Source organism: Aquarana catesbeiana, linkage group LG06 (assembly GCF_042186555.1).
Source record: "Aquarana catesbeiana isolate 2022-GZ linkage group LG06, ASM4218655v1, whole genome shotgun sequence".
NCBI classification, from domain to species: domain Eukaryota; kingdom Metazoa; phylum Chordata; class Amphibia; order Anura; family Ranidae; genus Aquarana; species Aquarana catesbeiana.
Genome location: NC_133329.1, coordinates 375,341,061 through 375,360,364, shown reverse-complemented (window position 1 = coordinate 375,360,364; position 19,304 = coordinate 375,341,061). Strand labels below are relative to the sequence as shown.

Here is a 19,304-nt window from a genome sequence, read left to right as displayed (position 1 = left end):
TAAAAATACCCTAGCCCAGTGGAGGCGAACCTTGGCACCCCAGATGTTTTGGAACTACATTTCCCATGATGCTCATGCACTCTGCAGGGTAGTTGAGCACCATGGGAAATATAGTTCCAAAACATCTGGGGTGCCAAGGTTTGCCATCACTGCCCTAGCCCCAAATCTCCTAAATGCAGCTAAAAGTTTGATCCCAAGTTTATGGAGAACCCAAGAAGCCCCGAAGATGAAGGAGTGGGTAGCAAGGGTGGAATAGGTGAGGTCCATGGAGGAAACAATACACACAGCAGAGGACTTACTGGAGATATACTATAAGATTTGGTGAAACTGGATTGAGTTTAAGAAATCGGATGGATATATGTCAATGATGGAGGTATAGAGAGAGGGGGAGGATAGAGGGGTTGAGAGAGTTTTTTTTTCTTTGTGGGGGGGGATAAAAAGAAGGGGTGTAGCAAGTGTTTTAAATACGAAATCTGATACAGAATGCTGATTGCTATTCTTGTCTTGTCTTCTCTTTTTGATACATTTATAATAAAATAAAGAGTATATTTAAAAAAAAAAGGATTTTGGAAATCTTTAGGAGGCTGAGAACAATAGAATGGAGTTTTCTGAATTAGGAATAAATGCTTGATTTTTTTTTTTAAACCAGACATTAGCATCACTTTACCAAATGCGAGAAATGCCGGACTGGTGCTGCTAAATGTCCACAGACTTGGTACCCAACATTTGGCCCAATGGCCACATGTAGCCCTTTGGTACTTACTGTATGGTCCATAGGCTCCAGCCACCAGTGCTCAGTATTTTCAGTGCAAACTATTTATTATGCTCATGGCAGGATGCTTAAAAAAGACCTGCAAACAGCGTCTTTGAGGCGCTTTCGGAGCGGTGTAGGCAGTGCTGCAGTGCCACTTTTTGGATGCTTTTAACCCTTTTTTCGGCTGCTAGCGTTAAATCGCCAATAAAATCAAAGGCGCTTTACCGCCGATGCCGCAGCAACTCAGTGTGAAAGTACCCCAACATTAGTGGTCAGTGTAAATCCCTCCTTACATTGGTGGTCACTATGAATGCTCCTATTACATTAGTGGTCAGTGTAAATCTCCTTTACATTGGTGGTCATTGTAAATCTTCTCATTACATTGGGGCTTGGGGTACAATCCTTTTATTCTCACTAGTGGCCAGTGTGAAGGTCCCCCTTACTTTAGTGGTTACTGTAAATCCCTCCTTTACATTGGTGGCCAGTGTTGAAACTACTCTTTATAGTGGTGATCGGTAAAAAAAAATCAGCATTGCCACTGATCACACCCTTCCCTCCCCCCAGCACTGCCACTGATCCAGGGAGTTCTAGGATCCCTAGGAATTTTCTATCTATTGTTTGGTCTCTCACCACCCCAGTCCATGGTGTGCAGGCAGGTGGAGAGCGAAATTGCATGGAGGGGGGCCCAAGAAGATGTTTGCCCAGGGTCCAATCAATATTAAAGTATTAAAGCCCTCTATTACACTGACTTCTAACAGCTACATTTTAATACAGTGGAACCTCGGATTACGAGCATAATCCGTTCCAGGAAAATGCTTGTAATCCAAAGCACTCGCGTATCAAAGCGAGTTTCCCCATAGAAGTCAATGGATTTGTTCCGCATTGACTTCTATTGCATGCAATACCGCATGTGGCCAGAGATGGGGGGTGCCAGAGAGCCTCGGGAATACTCGGGGACAGCTCGGCTGAACTCGGAAACCCTCGGAAAAGCTCGGAAACACTCAGGAACTGAGTATTTGCGAGTATTTCTGAGTATTTCCGAACGGCTCCAAACAGCTCCGAACCGTTCCGAGTGTCACCAGTGCCCCCGCACCTCTGGCCAAATGTGGTTCTGCACACCCCATTAGCTTGAATTCTGCTCATTTTGCGAGACAACACTCGCAAACCGAGTCAGGATTTAAAAAAAAAAGTTGCTCGTCTTTCAAAATGCTTGTTAACCATGTTACTCATTAACTAAGCTTCCACTTCCACTAAGTTTCCACTGTGCGATGCATACTAGCCCATTATGCTTTTAATTTGCAGGGAACAAAAGAGGAAGTAAAACCCATCAGGGTTTACTTCCTCTTGAAAGGAGTTAGGGACCAGAAACAAAGTCATTGTGCTCTTTTACTCCCACAATATAAGCGAGTTTAGCAACCCACAAATATCTAAAGCTCTTCTGATAAATGCCAGCATAGCCATAATACAAATCCAGGCCTGAACCTAATAGAAACTGGACATAAAAATGCTAGATTTACATTACTGTCACCAAACTGTTGAGCTTAGCTCTACCTCCTGGCTATTCTCTTAATGCAGCAGGTGTCGGTCTCCCAGCAAGGTCCCTATCAGCCCCATCTACAATGTACTAAAAAAAGTCTACTCTGGAATCCATACATAGTCTGCAGAGCTTATGTATTAAAAATCAAGTGGTCCAGTATACAGAAGAATGTTAACATGTTTCGGCCTGCAACGCCTTATTCGGTGGATTATTTAAGGATTGCAGCTTTGACCTTTTTTTAGTTTTTATTAGTGGACAAAAAAGACAACATGGCACATTTTGTCCTAACTGTCATCCTCCTAAAAATCTGGGGCCTTCAACACGCAGATTATTAATTTACTGAGGAAACTGTCATGCTAATTAGAAAATAATATAAGGACACATAATTAACAAACAAGAACTTTTCTAAGGGATATACATTACACATGGTGGAAACAATGTATCTAAACACACTTATTACATGCCCTGGATTATGAACAGCAGATTGTTTTTTTTTTTTTTTCAATCGTCTTCATTTTATTTCCCCTAGGGAACCATCTTTCACCTTTTCTACTGTTGTCAGAATTCATTATATTGTCTGTTGATGTTTTTTCTTCGTCCTATCCTTGTATTCAGAAGATATAGTGATCTCTACTAATCCCTCTTATGATGACCAGATTGCTTTCAGACTTCATCAAATTGATACCCCATTGTGCGCTAATGACCATGGAATGTCCTAAAGAGGATCTGTCATAATGCCTGTGTGAGAAGGTTCTGATGGAAACAGACATTCCCAAACATGTGCTGTATTCAAGTTTTGTGACTGTAAAGTTAAAGAGGAAGTAAACCCTGATGGGTTTTGCTTCCTCTTTATTTCCCTGAAAAGGTAAAGCATAATGGGCTACTCTGCATAGCCCATTTTGTGTCACTTACCTGAAACCGAAGCCTGCGATGTCACCGCTGTCCCCACTAGCAGCGAGCATCCATCTTCACCCCTCTTCCTTCTGGGGCCGCAAACTCCGGCTCTGTGACTGGCCGGGGTCGCGTGACTTCAGTCACGGCATGACCCTGTCAGGGCTGGGTTAAGCCCTTCCTTCTCTGAGCTGGCCGCTCAGCTGTCGGCTAATTGCCAGCTCCTATCTCTCCACAGTTACTCAGCTGTTGATGATATCCTGCTCGTAAGTCCTGCCTACTTAACCCGTCCAGTCCAGAGGATCTCTGCCTTCACAGCAACTTTCTTCTGCAATCCTGTTCAAGAATTGCTTTGCTGACATTCCTTCTGGCTCCAGATCCTGCTGGCTGTTCCACTACATTGATCCCTGACTTCTGGCTTGGCTGATTATTCATTCCGGTTACTGAACTTTGGCTATGTTTTGACTACGTTTGTTCTTTTTACTTATAGTATTAAACAAGTGTGATTTAACTGTACTTCTGTCTCTGCCTGATTTCATGGTTTCTGACATACCCCCTTTAGAAACGGCATGATCTGCCCTTTTTAAAGTGTGCATGCACTGTAGACATCGGCGCACGGCTCTATTGTAAATATCTCCTAAACCGTGGATGCTAAATTAAGGCTTACCTGTAGGTAAAAGTGGTTGTACAGGGTGTACAACCACTTTTAAGTGGGGCAGATTTACTAAAGGCAACTAGACTGTGCACTCTGCAAGTGCAGTTGCACTAATTTTCCACAGAGCTTAGAAAATGTGGTAAAGCTTTACTGATTACCATCATCCAATCATGTGCAAGTAATTTTTTTAAATTTTTTTTCCCTGCACCTGATTGGGTATTTTTTACAAAGTGAAGCTTTAGCATATTTACATTTACTAAGAAAAATGAGTGCAACTGCATTTTCAAAAGTGTACAGTCTATTTGCCTTTAGTAAATCCACCTATTTGCATTCCCTTAGAAAAATAAAAGGCGTTTTCTAAATAGCGCCTGTGCCAAGCAAGTAATTAGTGACCCCTTGTCGTTACTATTCAGAAGAGCAGCTGCTCAACACGGAACCTGGAAGACAGTGAAGACAATTGGAAGTATGCATTTTTTTTTACCTGGCTTATCCCTTTAGAAGGGGAGCATCACTATAGTAGCCACTACTACGGTAATAGTAGTGGCTACTATAGTGATCCTCCTCTTCCACAGGGTTCAGCCAGGTAAAAAAATGCATACTTACAATTGTCCAATGTAATAATGCAAAGAAAACGTGGAATTCAGCTTTAAGGGTCAATGGCTCAGAAAATTTAACTACATAGTGAGCGCCTCCTGTAGATTTACTGCTACAGGGTGACCGCTGTGTGTAGAATCACATACTTTATATATATACATGATTCTGCATTTCCGGGTGGGGGGAGGGCGCCGGCTGTGCTGTGATTAGACACAGCATAAGCCAATCAGCGGGTGCTGGCCAATGGATGTCCTCCGACACCCACTGATCGCCGAGGAGGAAGACAGGAGAGAGCTCTATATATGTAAACAACGCAGAGCTCTGTCCTGTCAGTGGGGATCGGCTGAGTTCTGATTCCCTGCAAAGGGAATGAAAACCGTCACATCCCTTAGAAAAAGCACCTCACAGCACACACATAAACACTGGTTAGGCACACATTTAACCCTTTGATTGCTCTAGATTTTTAACCCCTTCTCAGCCAGTGTCATTAGTACAGTGACAGTGCATATTTTTAGCACTGATCACTGTATTAGCGTCACTGGTTCCCACAAAGTGTTAGTTAGTGTCAGATTGTCCAACGCAATATCGCAGTTCTGCTATAAGTCACTGATCGCCGCCCTTACTATTATAAAAAAAAATGTTAAAAAATAAAAATTCCAGTATATATACCATATACACTAAACCAATCAATATACGCTTATTGGGATTTTTTTTTTTTACCAAAGACATGTAGCAGAATACATATTGGCCTAAATTTATGAAGAAATTCGATCTTTCAAAAAAAAAAATATATATATATATATATATATATATATATATATATTGGATATGTTTTATAGCAGAAAGTTGAAAAATATTGTTTGTTTTTCAGTCTTTTTTTATTTATAACATTTCCCTTAAAGAGGAACTGCAGTCTACTCACATCATTTGTAATAAAAACATCTTTTGCCATTCTGAAGCTTCCCTCCAACCACTTTGCATATTATTTTATATATACTGTGATTCTGTACTTGCCAAATATTCTGCAGAAATCCACTGAGTCTGGCTGCAACCATTTTAACTGTGGGCAGCTGAAGCTGCTGCCTGTTCACTTCCTGGATTTACACAGACACACAGAGGCACACCTCCAGCTCTGCAGCTCTCATTGCCCTCTTATGACTCCTCTCATTTACCCTCCTTCCTGGCAAACAGAGAGAGCTGTGCATGATGTCATAAGCCTAGGCTTTCTACCAGACAAGAAACAAGAAGTGGGCTGTATAAGGTATTTACTGGCAGAAAAAAAATGTTTTACTATCCAAAGTTAAAACAACAAGGGCAGAAGATTTAATAGATGAAAAGATGAAAAAAATGACTGAAGGTCCACCTTAATTTAAATGCTAGCATCTGGTTTCCCTAATGTTACGCCTGCTGTATCCAACATATTTTGCTTTATGTCGCTCGTGATGTTAGATAATTTGTTAGGATTTAGCGACATGGTTTTGGTACTCATTTATGCAGTGAGTCGTTAAAAAAAATGAAAACAAATCCAAGTCTTTCACATTTGAGTTTTGAATTTGGTGCAATCCTTGGAGGATCTAACTAGTTTTCCCGTGCCCAGAATTTGGAGACTCTGATATACTGAAGGGTTAAACTGCTATTTAAAATAAGAGTGACTGTCTTGTAGTAACGAACTTGTTCCATTGCCAAAGAATGTATTCCAAGTGAGATTACAGTTAGTAATATTGCAGTTTATTAGTGTGCAATGTTTCAGCACCATGGACAGCAACACATTCCTATGTATATTATTCCTTGACTGAGTACAAGTGGGAGATACATGCATAAAGTCCTTCTGAAAGAAGTTATCAACACCATTTCCTACAATTGTCTTATACAGTGCTTCCGGAAAGTATTCACAGCGCTTCACTTTTTCCACATTTTGTTATGTTACAGCCTTATTCCAAAATTGATTAAATTAATTATTTTCCTCAAAACTCTACAAGCAATGATGACAACATGAAAGAAGTTTGTTTGAAATCTTTGGAAATGTATTAAAGATAAAAAATGAAAAAAAAAATCACATATAGATAAGTAATCACAGTCTTTGCTCAATACTTTGTTGAAGCACCTTTGGCACCAATTACAGCCTCAAGTCTTTTTGAGTATGATGCTACAAGCTTGGCACACCTATTTTTGGCCAGTTTCTCCCATTCTTCTTTGTAGGACCTCTCAAGCTCCATCAGGTTGGATGGGAGGCGTTGGTGCACAGCCATTTTCAGATCTCTCCAGAGATGTCCAATCAGTTTTTGGCTGGGCCACTCAAGGACATTCACAGAGTTGCCCCATAGCTGCTTATTTGTTATCTGGGCTGTGTGCTTAGGGTCATTGTCCAGTTGAAAGATGAACCTTCGCCCCAGTCTGAGGTCCAGAGTGCTCTGGAGCAGGTATTCATCAAGGATGTTTCTGTACATTGCTGCATTCATCTTTTCCTCGATCCTTACTAGTCTCCCAGTTCCTACCACTGACAAACATTCCCAAAGCATGATGATGCCACCACCATGCTTCACTGTAGGGATGGTATTGGCCAGGTGATGAATGGTGCCTGGTTTTCTCCAGACATGACGCTTGCCATTCAAGCCAAAGAGCTCAATCTTTGTTTGATCAGACCAGAGAATTTTGTTTCTCATGGTCTGAGAGTCCTTCCGGTGCCTTTTAACAAACTCCAGACGGGCTGTCTATTACCTTTTATCGAGGAGTGGCTCCTATCTGGCCAATCTACCGTACAGGCCTGATTGGTGGAGTGCTGCAGAGAGGTTGTTCTTCTTGGAGTTCTGTCAGAGTGACCATCAGGTTCTTGGTCACCTCCCTGTCTAAGGCCCTTCTCCCCCAATCGCTCACTTTGGCTTGGTGGCCTAGGAAGAGTCCTGGTGGTTCCAAACGTCTTCCATTTACGGATGTTGGAGGCCACAGGATTGGGACCTTCAATGCTACAGAAATTTTTCTGTACCCTTCCCCAGATCTGTGCCTCGATACTTCGAGCCTCCGAGGTCTTAATGGCTTGGTTTGTGCTCTGACATGCACTGTTAACTGTGGGCCCTTATATAGACAGGTGTGTGCCTTCCCAAATCATGTCCAATCAACTGAATTTACCACAGGTGGACTCCAATCAAGTTGTAGAAACATCTCAAGGATGATCAGTGGAAACAGGATGTACCTGAGATCAATTTTGAGTGTCATGGCAAAGGCTGTGAATATTTATGTACATGTGTTTTTTTTTTTCGTTTTTTATTTTTAATAAATTTGCAAAGATTTCCAACAAACTTCTTTCACATTGTCATTATGGGGTATTTTGTGGAAAATAATGAATTAAATCCATTATGGAATAAGGCTGCAACTTAACAAAATGTGGAAAAAGTGAAGAGCTGTGAATACTTTCCGGATGCACTGTATGTATGTCCTGGTATAATAATGTTCTATGTCTTTTATGAAATCATTGATAAAAGGGACAGAACTTATAGGAGGAAGTAATGACCATCAACTGATATAGACAGCAGCAAATACTGTAATTATGCTTTGCTCTGATTTCAAAGTAAACCGGCTATATATGGAAGTGCAGCCTGATATTCCTTGTAAAAATGCTAGATAATTGGCTGTGTTTCTGACCTCCCTTCAGAATCACCTCCTTGGAACAAACATGTAGATGTAAAGTTGGAAAAAATATAAAGTCTTTATCTACACACTTGTAGGTCTGCGGCTTCAAAAAGGGGCATTATGATAGCCAGGCAGCTAGCCTTTAGAAGGCTGAGCTTAGCATGGCAGCCTCCATGTTTTTTCTAGTGGTCGCTTTTCTTTAAATTAGCCCCTTGAGTAATTAATACTAAAACATTCAAATTGAGATGTTTGTATTACTAGGCGCTAGTAAATGTGACCTTCTGTGTGAATTGCAGTTTCTTGTTGCAGCCTCTGCAAACAAAAAAGAAACAGATGCCTTTGTCAGGGGTGGTGGAGAAGGGGCTGACTTGGCATTAAACAACAGTCTTCTTCCGGTGCCCTGAGATTGCTTGCACCCTTTCTTCTATTTTTATCTTGTCATGACAGTTAAAATGGAACTTTAGTCAGAAAAAAATGTTCTGATAGATTACTTTAGGCTGGCCCTTTTTGCAGGTATAGCTATGTAAAATTTTAAAAAATAAGTGCCTATACTGTTTCAAATCGAGTAACGCTTTGTGTCATCCTGCCGCAGTTGTTTATTGTTCTTGGCACTGTGTCGAAAATCAGAGCCACTCAGGCTACTTTCACACTAATAGCGCCTGCAAAGTGCCTGTAAAGCGCCTCTCCTATGTGAAAGCCCGAGTGCTTTCACACTGGCGCGGTGCGCTTGCGGGAAATCTTAAAAAGTCCTGCAAGTAGCATCTTTGGGGCGCTTTAAGAGCGATGTATACACCGCTCTTAAAGCGCCCCTGCCCATTGAAATCAATGGCCAGTGCCGCCGAAGTGCCTGCAAAGCGATTCGGCAGCGGCGCTACACGGGCATTTTTAACCCTTTCTTCGGCCGCTAGCGGGGGGTTAAAAGCGCCCTGCTTGCGGCTGAAAAGCGCTGCGATGGTAAAGTGGCGCTTTGCTACTGACGACCCTACTGCCTCAGTGTGAAAGTGCCCTTAAAGCTGATCAAGTTGTTATGGGCAAAGTTTCACTTTAAGCTTTTCTCTGCCTGGTTTGATGCTGCAAGACCTCTTCACTCCTATCACTGGACGGATTTTCATCATGTCAGTCCATGACTAGTACTCTATATACAGAATATTTTGGTGGCTTATTTGTTATTTCTACTGTATATAAGCCTTTTTATTACATAGTCTATCATCTACTAAGATTGCTTATATATTTTCCTTCACAAACTCTTTAAGCACTTCACTAATTAAAAATGAATAATACACTTATGTTTCCTATATAGGAAAAACTGGGTCCCATCCTATGTTGTTCTTTCTGAGCAGAAACTTGAATTCTACAAGGATGCCAAAGACCTGACCACGAGCTTGGTGAGTAGTTTGTGGAAGCTTCACCAGTTACAATCCATTAGACTATAGGTTAGTCACATGAGGGCTTCAATAAGTCTTTAAACAGGCCTATCAAACAACAGTATAAAACACCACATACAATATTTAGTATAGCTAGTTCCAGCCGGTTTGGTAGATACCCAATATATATACTGTATATATTGTACAGGACACCGGGAATGTATTTTATTTCCCCAGTATTTGAGTTGTGGTCTCTTTAAGCTGGACAGTTTGAAGATATTGTTGAGTACTCAGGGGTTCTCACCCTTGCAGGGTGAGGTGTTCCAGGATAGTTCAGCTAACGAGGACTAGCTTTCATTACCCTCCAGATTAATAAGTCCTTATTAAGGACCCAGAATTTTGGAGATTTGAAGAGTTTGGGGAGGGAAGAACCTCCAAACCCTGCTTGTTGCTAAATTCAAATATGCGTCATAAATGGTATCTCATCCCTATTAGACTGTTATTATTCAACAAGGGGAAACCGGACTTTAGACTTTAGTGGTGCCAGATTGATTAATAAAAGGAAATGTTGTAAAATATATACTTTGTGTATGTATATTTTACAACATTTTCTTTTATTAGTCAATTTGGTACCCCTAAAGTCCCATCCGGTACCCCTTTGTTGAGTAATTACTACCTCCAAACCCTGAGTATAAGGTCTCTGGTCCTGAAATCATTAAGCCACATGCAAGGGAGTCTTGAAAAGGAGCAGGATGGATTCCGCACCTGTCTCAGTGACGCAGAAGGGAATGGTTCACAAGCTGCTAGCAACTGAAGTATTTGTTGATGAACCCCTGAGGCCTTTGCCGTACTCTCAGACAAGTGGGAACCCTAAACCCAGTGTGGGCCTGAGAGTCTGGTGGTGAGCCTGTTGCATGGTTTTCTTGATACCAGGAATATGAATTGTTTGCTTTACTTTTTCTGATGAAAGCTATTTGTGTTTGCCTGTTTTGAGGGAAACACCAAAATAACCAATAAACGTTGCTTACTTTTACAAGCAGGTGATCTCAAGCCCAAGAAAAAATAATATATATATATATATATATATATATATATATATATATATATATATATATATATATATATATATATATATGTATATATATTAGCTTTTATATTATCCAGTGGTTGCCACAGCACATCAGAGATAAAAAATGGACCCGGCGTGCAGCAAAAACTGTAGTACATATAATCCAAAAGAGAGAGCGGCACTCACTGGTCTTGAGAGGTGACCGCACAGTGAAGATTTTATGTAGATGTTTTGACAAGACACAAGCTCATCCTGAGGAAGATGAGCTTGCGCCTCATCGAAACGTCAAAATAAAATCTTCACTCTGCATTCACCTCTCAAGACCCGTGAGTGCCGCTCTCTTTTTTTACATTTATATATTAGCTTTTCATAGTCTTTATACTTTCTGTAAGTATTTCAGATATATTTTTACTATAATATATCCCCAAGGAAGAGGGCATTTGAGATCCTTGAAACGTGTAATGTTTTTACGGACATTTGAACCGTAAAAAAAGGGTGGAATTTCAAAACAACCAGTCTTCACACTTTTAAATTTGATTCTCTCACACCTCAATGGTTTTTTAAGATGCCCAAGCAAGGGAGTTTTCTGTTCACACTACACTATCTCATTATACTCTTACTAGATCATACCAAACACTTTTACTAAAACTGGAGAGAGCGAAATCTGGTGCAGCTGTGCATAGAAACCGATCAATTTCCAGGTTTTATTGCCAAAACTTAATTGAACAAGCTGGACTTAGAAGCTGATTGGCTACCATGCACAGCTGCACCAGATTTCGAGTTTACCAGTTTTAGTAAATCTCCCCCACTGTGTGAGTGCCTTAAAGGATCTCTCACTCAAACTTGAAATTACAGTTTTGATTACACACTACAAGGTTGAAAAAAAGACCAGACTCTCATACCTCTAATGCCGTGTACACACAGGCGGACTTTTTGACCGGACTGGTCCGATGGAACGAATCCATCCGACAATCCGACCGTGTGTGGGCTCCATCGGACCTACAGCAGACTTTTTCTGTCGAAAATCTTACGGACTTTAGATTTGGAACATGCTTCAAATCTTTCTGACGGACTCGAGTCCGGTCAAAAAATCCGCTCCTCTGTATGCTAGTCCGACGGACAAAAAACAACGCTAGGGCAGCTATTGGCTACTGGCTATCAACTTCCTTATTTTAGTCCGGTCGTACGTCATCATGCACGAATCCTTCGGACTTTGTTGTGATCGTGTGTAGGCAAGTCTGTTCATTAGAAAGTCCGTCGAAAATCCGTCGTAACTCCATTGAAAGTCCGTCGGAAAAGTCGCCGAAAAGTCTGCCCGTGTGTACACAGCATTAGAGGCTCTAGTACAGGGATATGCAATTAGCTGAACTTAGAAGCTGATTGGCTACCATGCACAGCTGCACCAGATTCTGAGTGCACCAGTTTTAGTAAATCTCCCCCACTGTGCGAGTGCCTTAAAGGATCTCTCACTCAAACTTGAAATTACAGTTTTGATTACACACTAGCAGGTTGAAAAAAAGACCAGGCTCTCACACCTCTTAAAGGCTCTAGGCCAGGGATATGCAATTAGCAGGCCTCCAGCTGTTGCAAAACTACACGTCCCATCATGCCTCTGCCTCTGGGTGTCATGCTTGTGGCTGTCAGAGTCTTGCAATGCCTCATGGGACTTGTAGTTCTGCAACAGCTGGAGGTCCGCTAATTGCATATCCCTGTTCTAGTATATCATTATTAAGGGGGTCTCACTTTTTGTTTTTAATGTTTTATTTATTCAGTGCAGATTGTGGTAATTGGACCAGGTAACAGATCTAGGTACACCAAAGGGCCAATCTCACCACTGCACTTACCAAGAAATATAACAAGCCAGTAAATTGCTTAGCCTTCCAGCATCCATGTTAAAACAAACTATCAATCTTGTATGGACTGGCCCTTTAACAAAAAAAAAATATCTATAAAACTGGCTTTGCAAAGTATCTCTTTAGATTATATCAGCTGTAGCTGATGCAATTCCTAGCCTCAGCATCAACTGCAAAATCCACTTTGTACTTTTTTTTCTCCCTTTCTGCCGGAGGTAAGGCTATTGATCATCACTTTCCGAGATGTGACGAGTAAGTTGTTTAGACAAATCTACCATGTACCCTCATAGCCTTAAATATAATGCTGTTAAAGTTTACAAACCTCTGCGTGGCAGAAAAGGGAGAGCCAGTCAGTGAGAGGATGATAACGTAGCAAGAGCGGAGACGCTTGTGACAGAGCCCTATTGTGAAGGCTACCCAAGGCTGGATGAGACCTGCCATACCTTATTGGCATGACGGCTGCCCGGGAAGGTGGTTTTATAAGCTGAAGTCACTTAGAATAAGCCATGTCCTCTTTTGGCAGGTGACAAAGATCACTTTAGTCCCTGCTGCCAAGAGTATCTGTCATAACGGATCTCTTTCTAATAAAAGAAGAAAAGATGAAAAACAAAGCAGAAAAGAAAATGATATTTCGTTATTTGTCACTGACACGAAAAGGGGGAGAGGAGGACGCGTTGTCAGAGCGGAGCTTCTGTTGAAATGAACATCAGCGAAGCCTTTGCTGCTTCTGTGGACTCGACACAGAAGTTGCTTTGCAAGCAAATCTGAAAGGTTTCAAATGTTGGAGCTGTAATGATTTTTAAGTCACTGGGAAGTTAGTGTGCAATGGGGCTGATTTACTAAAACTGGAGAGTGCTAAATCTGGTGCAGCTTTGCATAGGAACCAATCAACTTCCAGGTTTTTTGTCAAAGCCTAATTAAACAAGCTGAAGTTAGAAGCTGATCAGTGGTGGCTGGTGGGGGGTTTTTTTGGGAGGGGCGGGCGGCAAGCAACCACCCACCCCAAACGGCACCCACCCCACGCCCCGCTGTTTTCCGGTTGGTCAGGCACTTACCCCATCATGGCAGGCAGCATGGTGCAACAGCTCCGCTCCGAGTCCTCTCCTCCAAGGCGGCTTCCAGCTCCTCCCCTCCTCCTCCTAGGCGTCAAATAGGATCACCTGTCCTTTCAGCCAATCGGGTGACCGGTGTCAAAACCTGCTACCTGATTGGCCGGGAGGAGGATCAGTGTTACAACAGCGAATATTCATTTGCTGTTGTAACACACCTGGGTGAGATCGGAGCGCCCTCTCTGCGACCTGAGCCCACCCTATATTGAAGCCTATTAGAGCCTCTGGCTCTAATCCGTGCTTCAAAAAAAAAAACAGCCCTCCTCATTGGAATTCATGCGCCGGTGTCCTAAAATGGGATGGATGCATGGACAGGGGAGGCGGCGATAGACAGGGGGGCAGCGCCCATGTGCCCTTAATAACTGGGCCGCCCCTGAAGCTGATTGGCTACCATGCACAGCTGCACCAGATTTTGCACTCTCCAATTTCAGTAAATCAACCCCAATGCATCTTATTAGAGGGGGACATATGGGAAGGGTCAACAATTCTTGCCAATTCACACCTTTTCTTATCCAATTTCACCTTTGGTGTGGTTGCCGGTGAAGCTTGATATTACAGGTCAACCATTATGAGGAAAGTACAATGTATTTTTAATAAGTACAGACAAGTACAGACAACTGTGACAGTTGAGGGCTAATCAATAGGAAGATGATACCATAAAAACAGAAAAGATGCTTCTACCAGAGCCTTACTATAAAGGCTACCCAAGACTTCATGACTACCCAAAGCTGGGTGGGACCCACCATACTTTAAAGTGGTCCTAGCATCAAATACATTTTTTCAAAGCCCATCTTCAGGCAAAAAAGTAATAGAATTTGTAAGTAAATAGTATTAAACCCAACTTGTAAAATATTGCAGTGTACCCATCCTTAAATATGGTGGCCCCATTAGAGTCTATTTTAGGCTTTGTTTCCTTTATTTTCAATTGGTGATCCGGCCAGTAACACACTTCCTGTCTAATGCCCTGTACACACGGTTGGATTTTCCGATGGAAAATGTGTGATAGGACCTTGTTGTTGGAAATTCTGACCGTGTGTGGGCTCCATCACACATTTTCCTTGGGAATTTCCGACACACAAAGTTTGAGAGCTTGCTATAAAATTTTCCGACAACAAAATCCGTTGTCGGAAATTCCGATCGTGTGTACACAAATCTGACGCACAAAGTGCTACACATGCTTAGAATAAATTAAGAGATGAAAGCTATTGGCTACTGCCCCGTTTATAGTCCCGATGTACGTGTTTTACGTCACCGCGTTTAGAACAATCGGATTTTCCGACAACTTTGTGTGTATGCAAGACAAGTTTGAGCCAACATCCGTCGTAAAAAATCAATGGATTTTGTTGTCAGAATGTCCGATCAATGTCCGACCGTGTGTACGGGGCATTAGATTGTCTCCACTCAGGAAGGAGGGGCAATGGAGACACCTTTGATCAGTAGCCTTGTCAATCCGGGGAGAGGGTAGTGTTAGATTCACTAGCAGATTTGGGTGGACTTCACAAACAAATAAAGTTGACCTCCAGATAACACTTTTAAAGTGTTACTAAACCCAGCACCCGGCATTCACTATATATGATCTCCCACAATACACAGAACATGGGAATGCAATTGTTTTAGTAAATATAAACTGCTAAATACCTTTTCTCATCAGCAGTATAAAGCAGGCTTGTGACTTCTATCAGTCTCTGGTTAAAGCTTGTATTAGGAGTTTTTATTCTCCTCGGACTGTCCTATGAGGTTGCAGGACCCCTGGCTCTCTGTCTGGACAGTACTGATTGGCCCTGTTCTGACAACATGCTCTCTCCCAAAAAAAATAAAATGTTCTAGCAATACACACCAAACTGAGCATGTGCAGAGTGCCCCAAGGCTCTGTACTATCAAGAGATAGATGGGGACTGTGGAAGAAGGGGAGGATCAGAGAAGACAGGATCAAACATCCTTTTTACACAATGTAGAGGATAAACTCCTTAGGTTCCACAGTGATTATGAAAAGACGTTGTGGGTGGTCCCGCACAGATGGCTAGAATTTAATGGTAAATAGTAAATGGAACTGCTGCCCCTAATAATACAACCACCTAAATGGAGCATGAAGTATGTAATAGATTGAAGCAGTAGGTGTGGCACTGTTCTTAAAAAACAATCCAATGCCAGAAGTCTGAGTGCTCCACTAATGCACTCCAACCACTGACTTATATGTGACAAAATAAATAAATTAACAGTCCTTAGTGCAAATGAATTATAAAATATAAGATGACTGGTGCTTTAAACACAGCTAGTGTTCTATCAAATTGATTAATATAAATACATATACATTTTGTGACATAAGTGCAATCATAATAAAGTGACTGGTGCTTTAGTGAACAAATTGATATCACAGTTCTTTTATGTAAACACAAAGTCTTTATTGTAAAAAGTGACAGGTGCTCTTCAATCGTGTATGCCTTTGTGCTGGTGCTTTTTACAATGCTCCCCTATAGGTGTTGCACTACAGATGACGTCTTAATGACGAATCGCCTAGGACGGAGCTTCTAGCGTCTTTGCGTCACTTCCGCTTTTAAGCCCTCCCTGGCAGAAGAACACAGTGATTAGTGCTAGTGGCTATAACTTCTGGCAATAATAGCATCCTAAAAATCCAACATGCTGGTTGTACCCAAGTCAATCGATGGATCTACGTGGATACAATCAGCCTGCCCATACATGGTTTGAATCTCGGCTGGTTCCTGCTGAACTCGGCCGAGATTCGAACTGTCTATGGTCGGCTTAAGTAACCCTTCTGACAGTACAACCATTTGCATAGATACACTGGTCACTGTCCCACCCCCTTCCAATAACAGGTGTGTCTCAAAGTACGTGATGTCATTTATGTACCCATTCAATAACACCCTATACCAGCCTTTCTCAACCATCTTACCCTAGAGGAACCCTTGAAAAAATGATAGGGTCTAAGGAAACCCTTTCTAAAACCAATTCATTAAGGGTCAAGAAAGGGTTAGTGGAGGTCAGTAGAAGAATGCTTCTTCAATGCTTCTTCAATGCTTCTTCAAAATGACGCCCTTACTAAAAAGATCCTTGGTGTCGTACTGTTGACTCTGCCAAGTGGCGTTGACCCTGGAACCATGAAGCACTATCAAATGGAAAGTCAAACAGCCATTGCTCCTGGAACCCCTAACAATCTCTGGAGGAACCCTGGTTGAGAATGGTTGCCCTATATGCTTGATGGCTTCTCTGCCACCCCTTTCCCTACTCATCCCCATGCTCCAAATATCGTGGCAGTGCTAAAAATATTAGCATCTCTAGTTCAAGGATGGCTGTTTACATTATAATAACCTCTGATGATGTACTATACCTATCATCTCTCTCTTCCAGACAAACGTCTTTTGAATCACACAGCAGTGATAAAGCATGACAGGATTCAATCTCTGAGTCCTAATAAGGCATTCAGATAAACCCTTTGGTGCTAATGTAACACAAATATGCAGCCCCACTGGACTAGGCTTTTTTCCCGTGGGGCCGCATATTTGCGTATCTTCCTTTGTGCTGGGAGCGGACCCGTTTTAACGATCGAGACCTGAAATGTCTGATTCCGGGTCACCTGATCATTGTGATAGTCTGATTGGCTATCACAGTGATCAGTCACTGTGAAGCCCGCCCCCGGTGTTTTCTGTGTTTTCTGTCTCTGATACATTGTATCTTTCTCTGTCCTTGCAGAGAGAGAGAAAAAAGTATGTGTAAGAAAAAAAATAAAAATAATAATATTAAGAAAAAAAAAAAATGTAAAAAAAAAAAGAAGAAAATGCTTAGATAAAGGTTTGATCTATGTCAGTGCCAGGGCTAGTGTTTAGACCAAGGTCAGGGTTAAAGACCAAGGTCAGGGTCAGGGTCAAAAGTCAGGGTCAGTATTTTTTTGGACAGGATTTTTAATCAGTATCGGTGTCAGTGTGTTTTAGGTAGGATAAAAAACAAAACAAAATGCGCACTATTGTTTCTGGACTGTACTACGGGTACAAACAACAACTAACATACACATATGTGGTATTGCTGCGATCGTCAGGAGCAGAAAAAAATATTTTGGGTTGTTCTTTGGTGGTAGGTTATGGTAGTAGCAATAAATATACGGTTACATTTTTAAAAAATATTTTATTTACTAGTTTGGACCAGTTGTCCTTTGATAATAATAAAAAAAAAAAAAAAATCAGGAGATATCCATTATCACTTACCAACACAATTTGTCCTGACAAAAACAAGGTATAATCAGTCTGGATGCACAAAGTAGTTGTGATGATATGTACGGTTTTATTAACACATTTCAAGTTGCAAAATGGGGCTTAGGCATTTAGATTTGTTTTACCCTAAAGCCGCGTACACACGACCGGTTTTGCCGGTGGAATAAACTCCGAAGGCTTCTCCGACGGAACTCCAACGGAATTCCATTCAAGCGGTCTTGCCTACACACGGTCAAACCAAAGTCTGACCGTCCAGAACGCGGTGACGTACAACACGTACGATGGGACTAGAAAAAGGACGTTCCATAGCCAGTAGCCAATAGCTTCCGTCTCATACTTGCTTCAGAGCATGCGTCGTTTTTGGTCCGTCGGAACAGCATACAGACGATCGGTTTTCCTGATAGGAATTGGTTCCATCGGAAATATTTAGAGCATGTTCTATTTCTAGGTCCATCAGAATTTTCGAAAAAAAAAAAAAAGTCCGATGAGGCATACACACGATCGGAATAGACGATGAAAAGACCACTGGACTTTTTCTATCGGACATTCCGCTCGTGTGTACGTGGCATTAGGCGTGAAGGGGCTAATAGAAATAAGCAAAGCATAAGCTTCCAATTGAAGAAATATGATTGGGCCAAAAGTTCAGCATTATCTCAAGTTTATTGTACAACAGTTAGGCCCAAGTGTGTATTTTTTTTAACCAACTTAGAACCTAAAATAATGAAAAAAAAAGAAATGTGAGTGGTTAAATAGCCAGAGACTTGATGTACTATTACAGAAATTTCCATATAGTCAATAAGTTGCATTAATCAAATTTAAAATTTTCTTCGCTAAACTTTATCAGCACTAACATAACTGTAGTCAGAGCTTGTTAGGAAATCGGGGCATATCTGCACAATGCATGATAAACTAATGAAGATGTTGTTTTTTTTTTTTAAACTTGTTCATTGTCATTTCTCCTGATAAACATTTATTTAAGTAGTGCTGTCTCATCAAATGTCTCTTGGTCCATGCTACTGTGTGTAGCAGCAACTGAACAATGATAATTTAACAATGGAAACAAAAAGTAAAGCTTCATTAGAGATTGTGTATGAGATATTTATGGACAAACATTATTGTTCTTTCCCCAATATAGATATGTAGTAAAATAATAACATATATACATGTTTTATTTCAAATTATATTTGGAGAGTGCTTTTTCTTGTTAAATACTTCCACATTCTGCTTCCTTTGGATGAAGGTTTTTTTTTTTGTTTTTTTTTATGTGGTTTTATTTTGAAGAGATTTTTTTGCTGAATTTATAAGATTTATAAGAAATATGGAAAAGACAAAAAGATTAATGCCATCGGGCACTGGTTATAACAGGACTGTATTAAAAACATCCTTTAGTCCAGTTCTGTATTTGATTAAAAACCTTTCCTGTTGCTAGAGAAGTAGGACCAAAGCTCTTCTGGTCATATTTCTCCAGTGAATTACAGGAGGGCATTTAGTTTTGCATTCCTGTGACCCAGATTTAGCCAACAGCGGGCTAAAGTGCACTGTCTGCTGACATCACTCTGGAGAGATACCGACATTAATGTTGGGATACATCCAGATCCCTGAGCCTCAGCCAAGTTTTTGGTGCGTTT

At 41.3% G+C, this 19,304-nt stretch overlaps 1 protein-coding gene across 2 annotated transcripts in view; it reads left to right on the top strand.

Annotated features, from left to right (window-relative positions):
• ARHGAP15 (Rho GTPase activating protein 15) overlaps positions 1-19,304 on the top strand; it is a 911,406-nt gene that overhangs the window by 155,117 nt on the left and 736,985 nt on the right. For both annotated transcript variants that reach the window (XM_073634231.1, XM_073634232.1), the window contains exon 6: positions 9,359-9,443. In XM_073634231.1, coding sequence (XP_073490332.1) covers positions 9,359-9,443 — 85 coding nt within the window. The remainder of the gene's footprint in view (positions 1-9,358; positions 9,444-19,304) is intronic.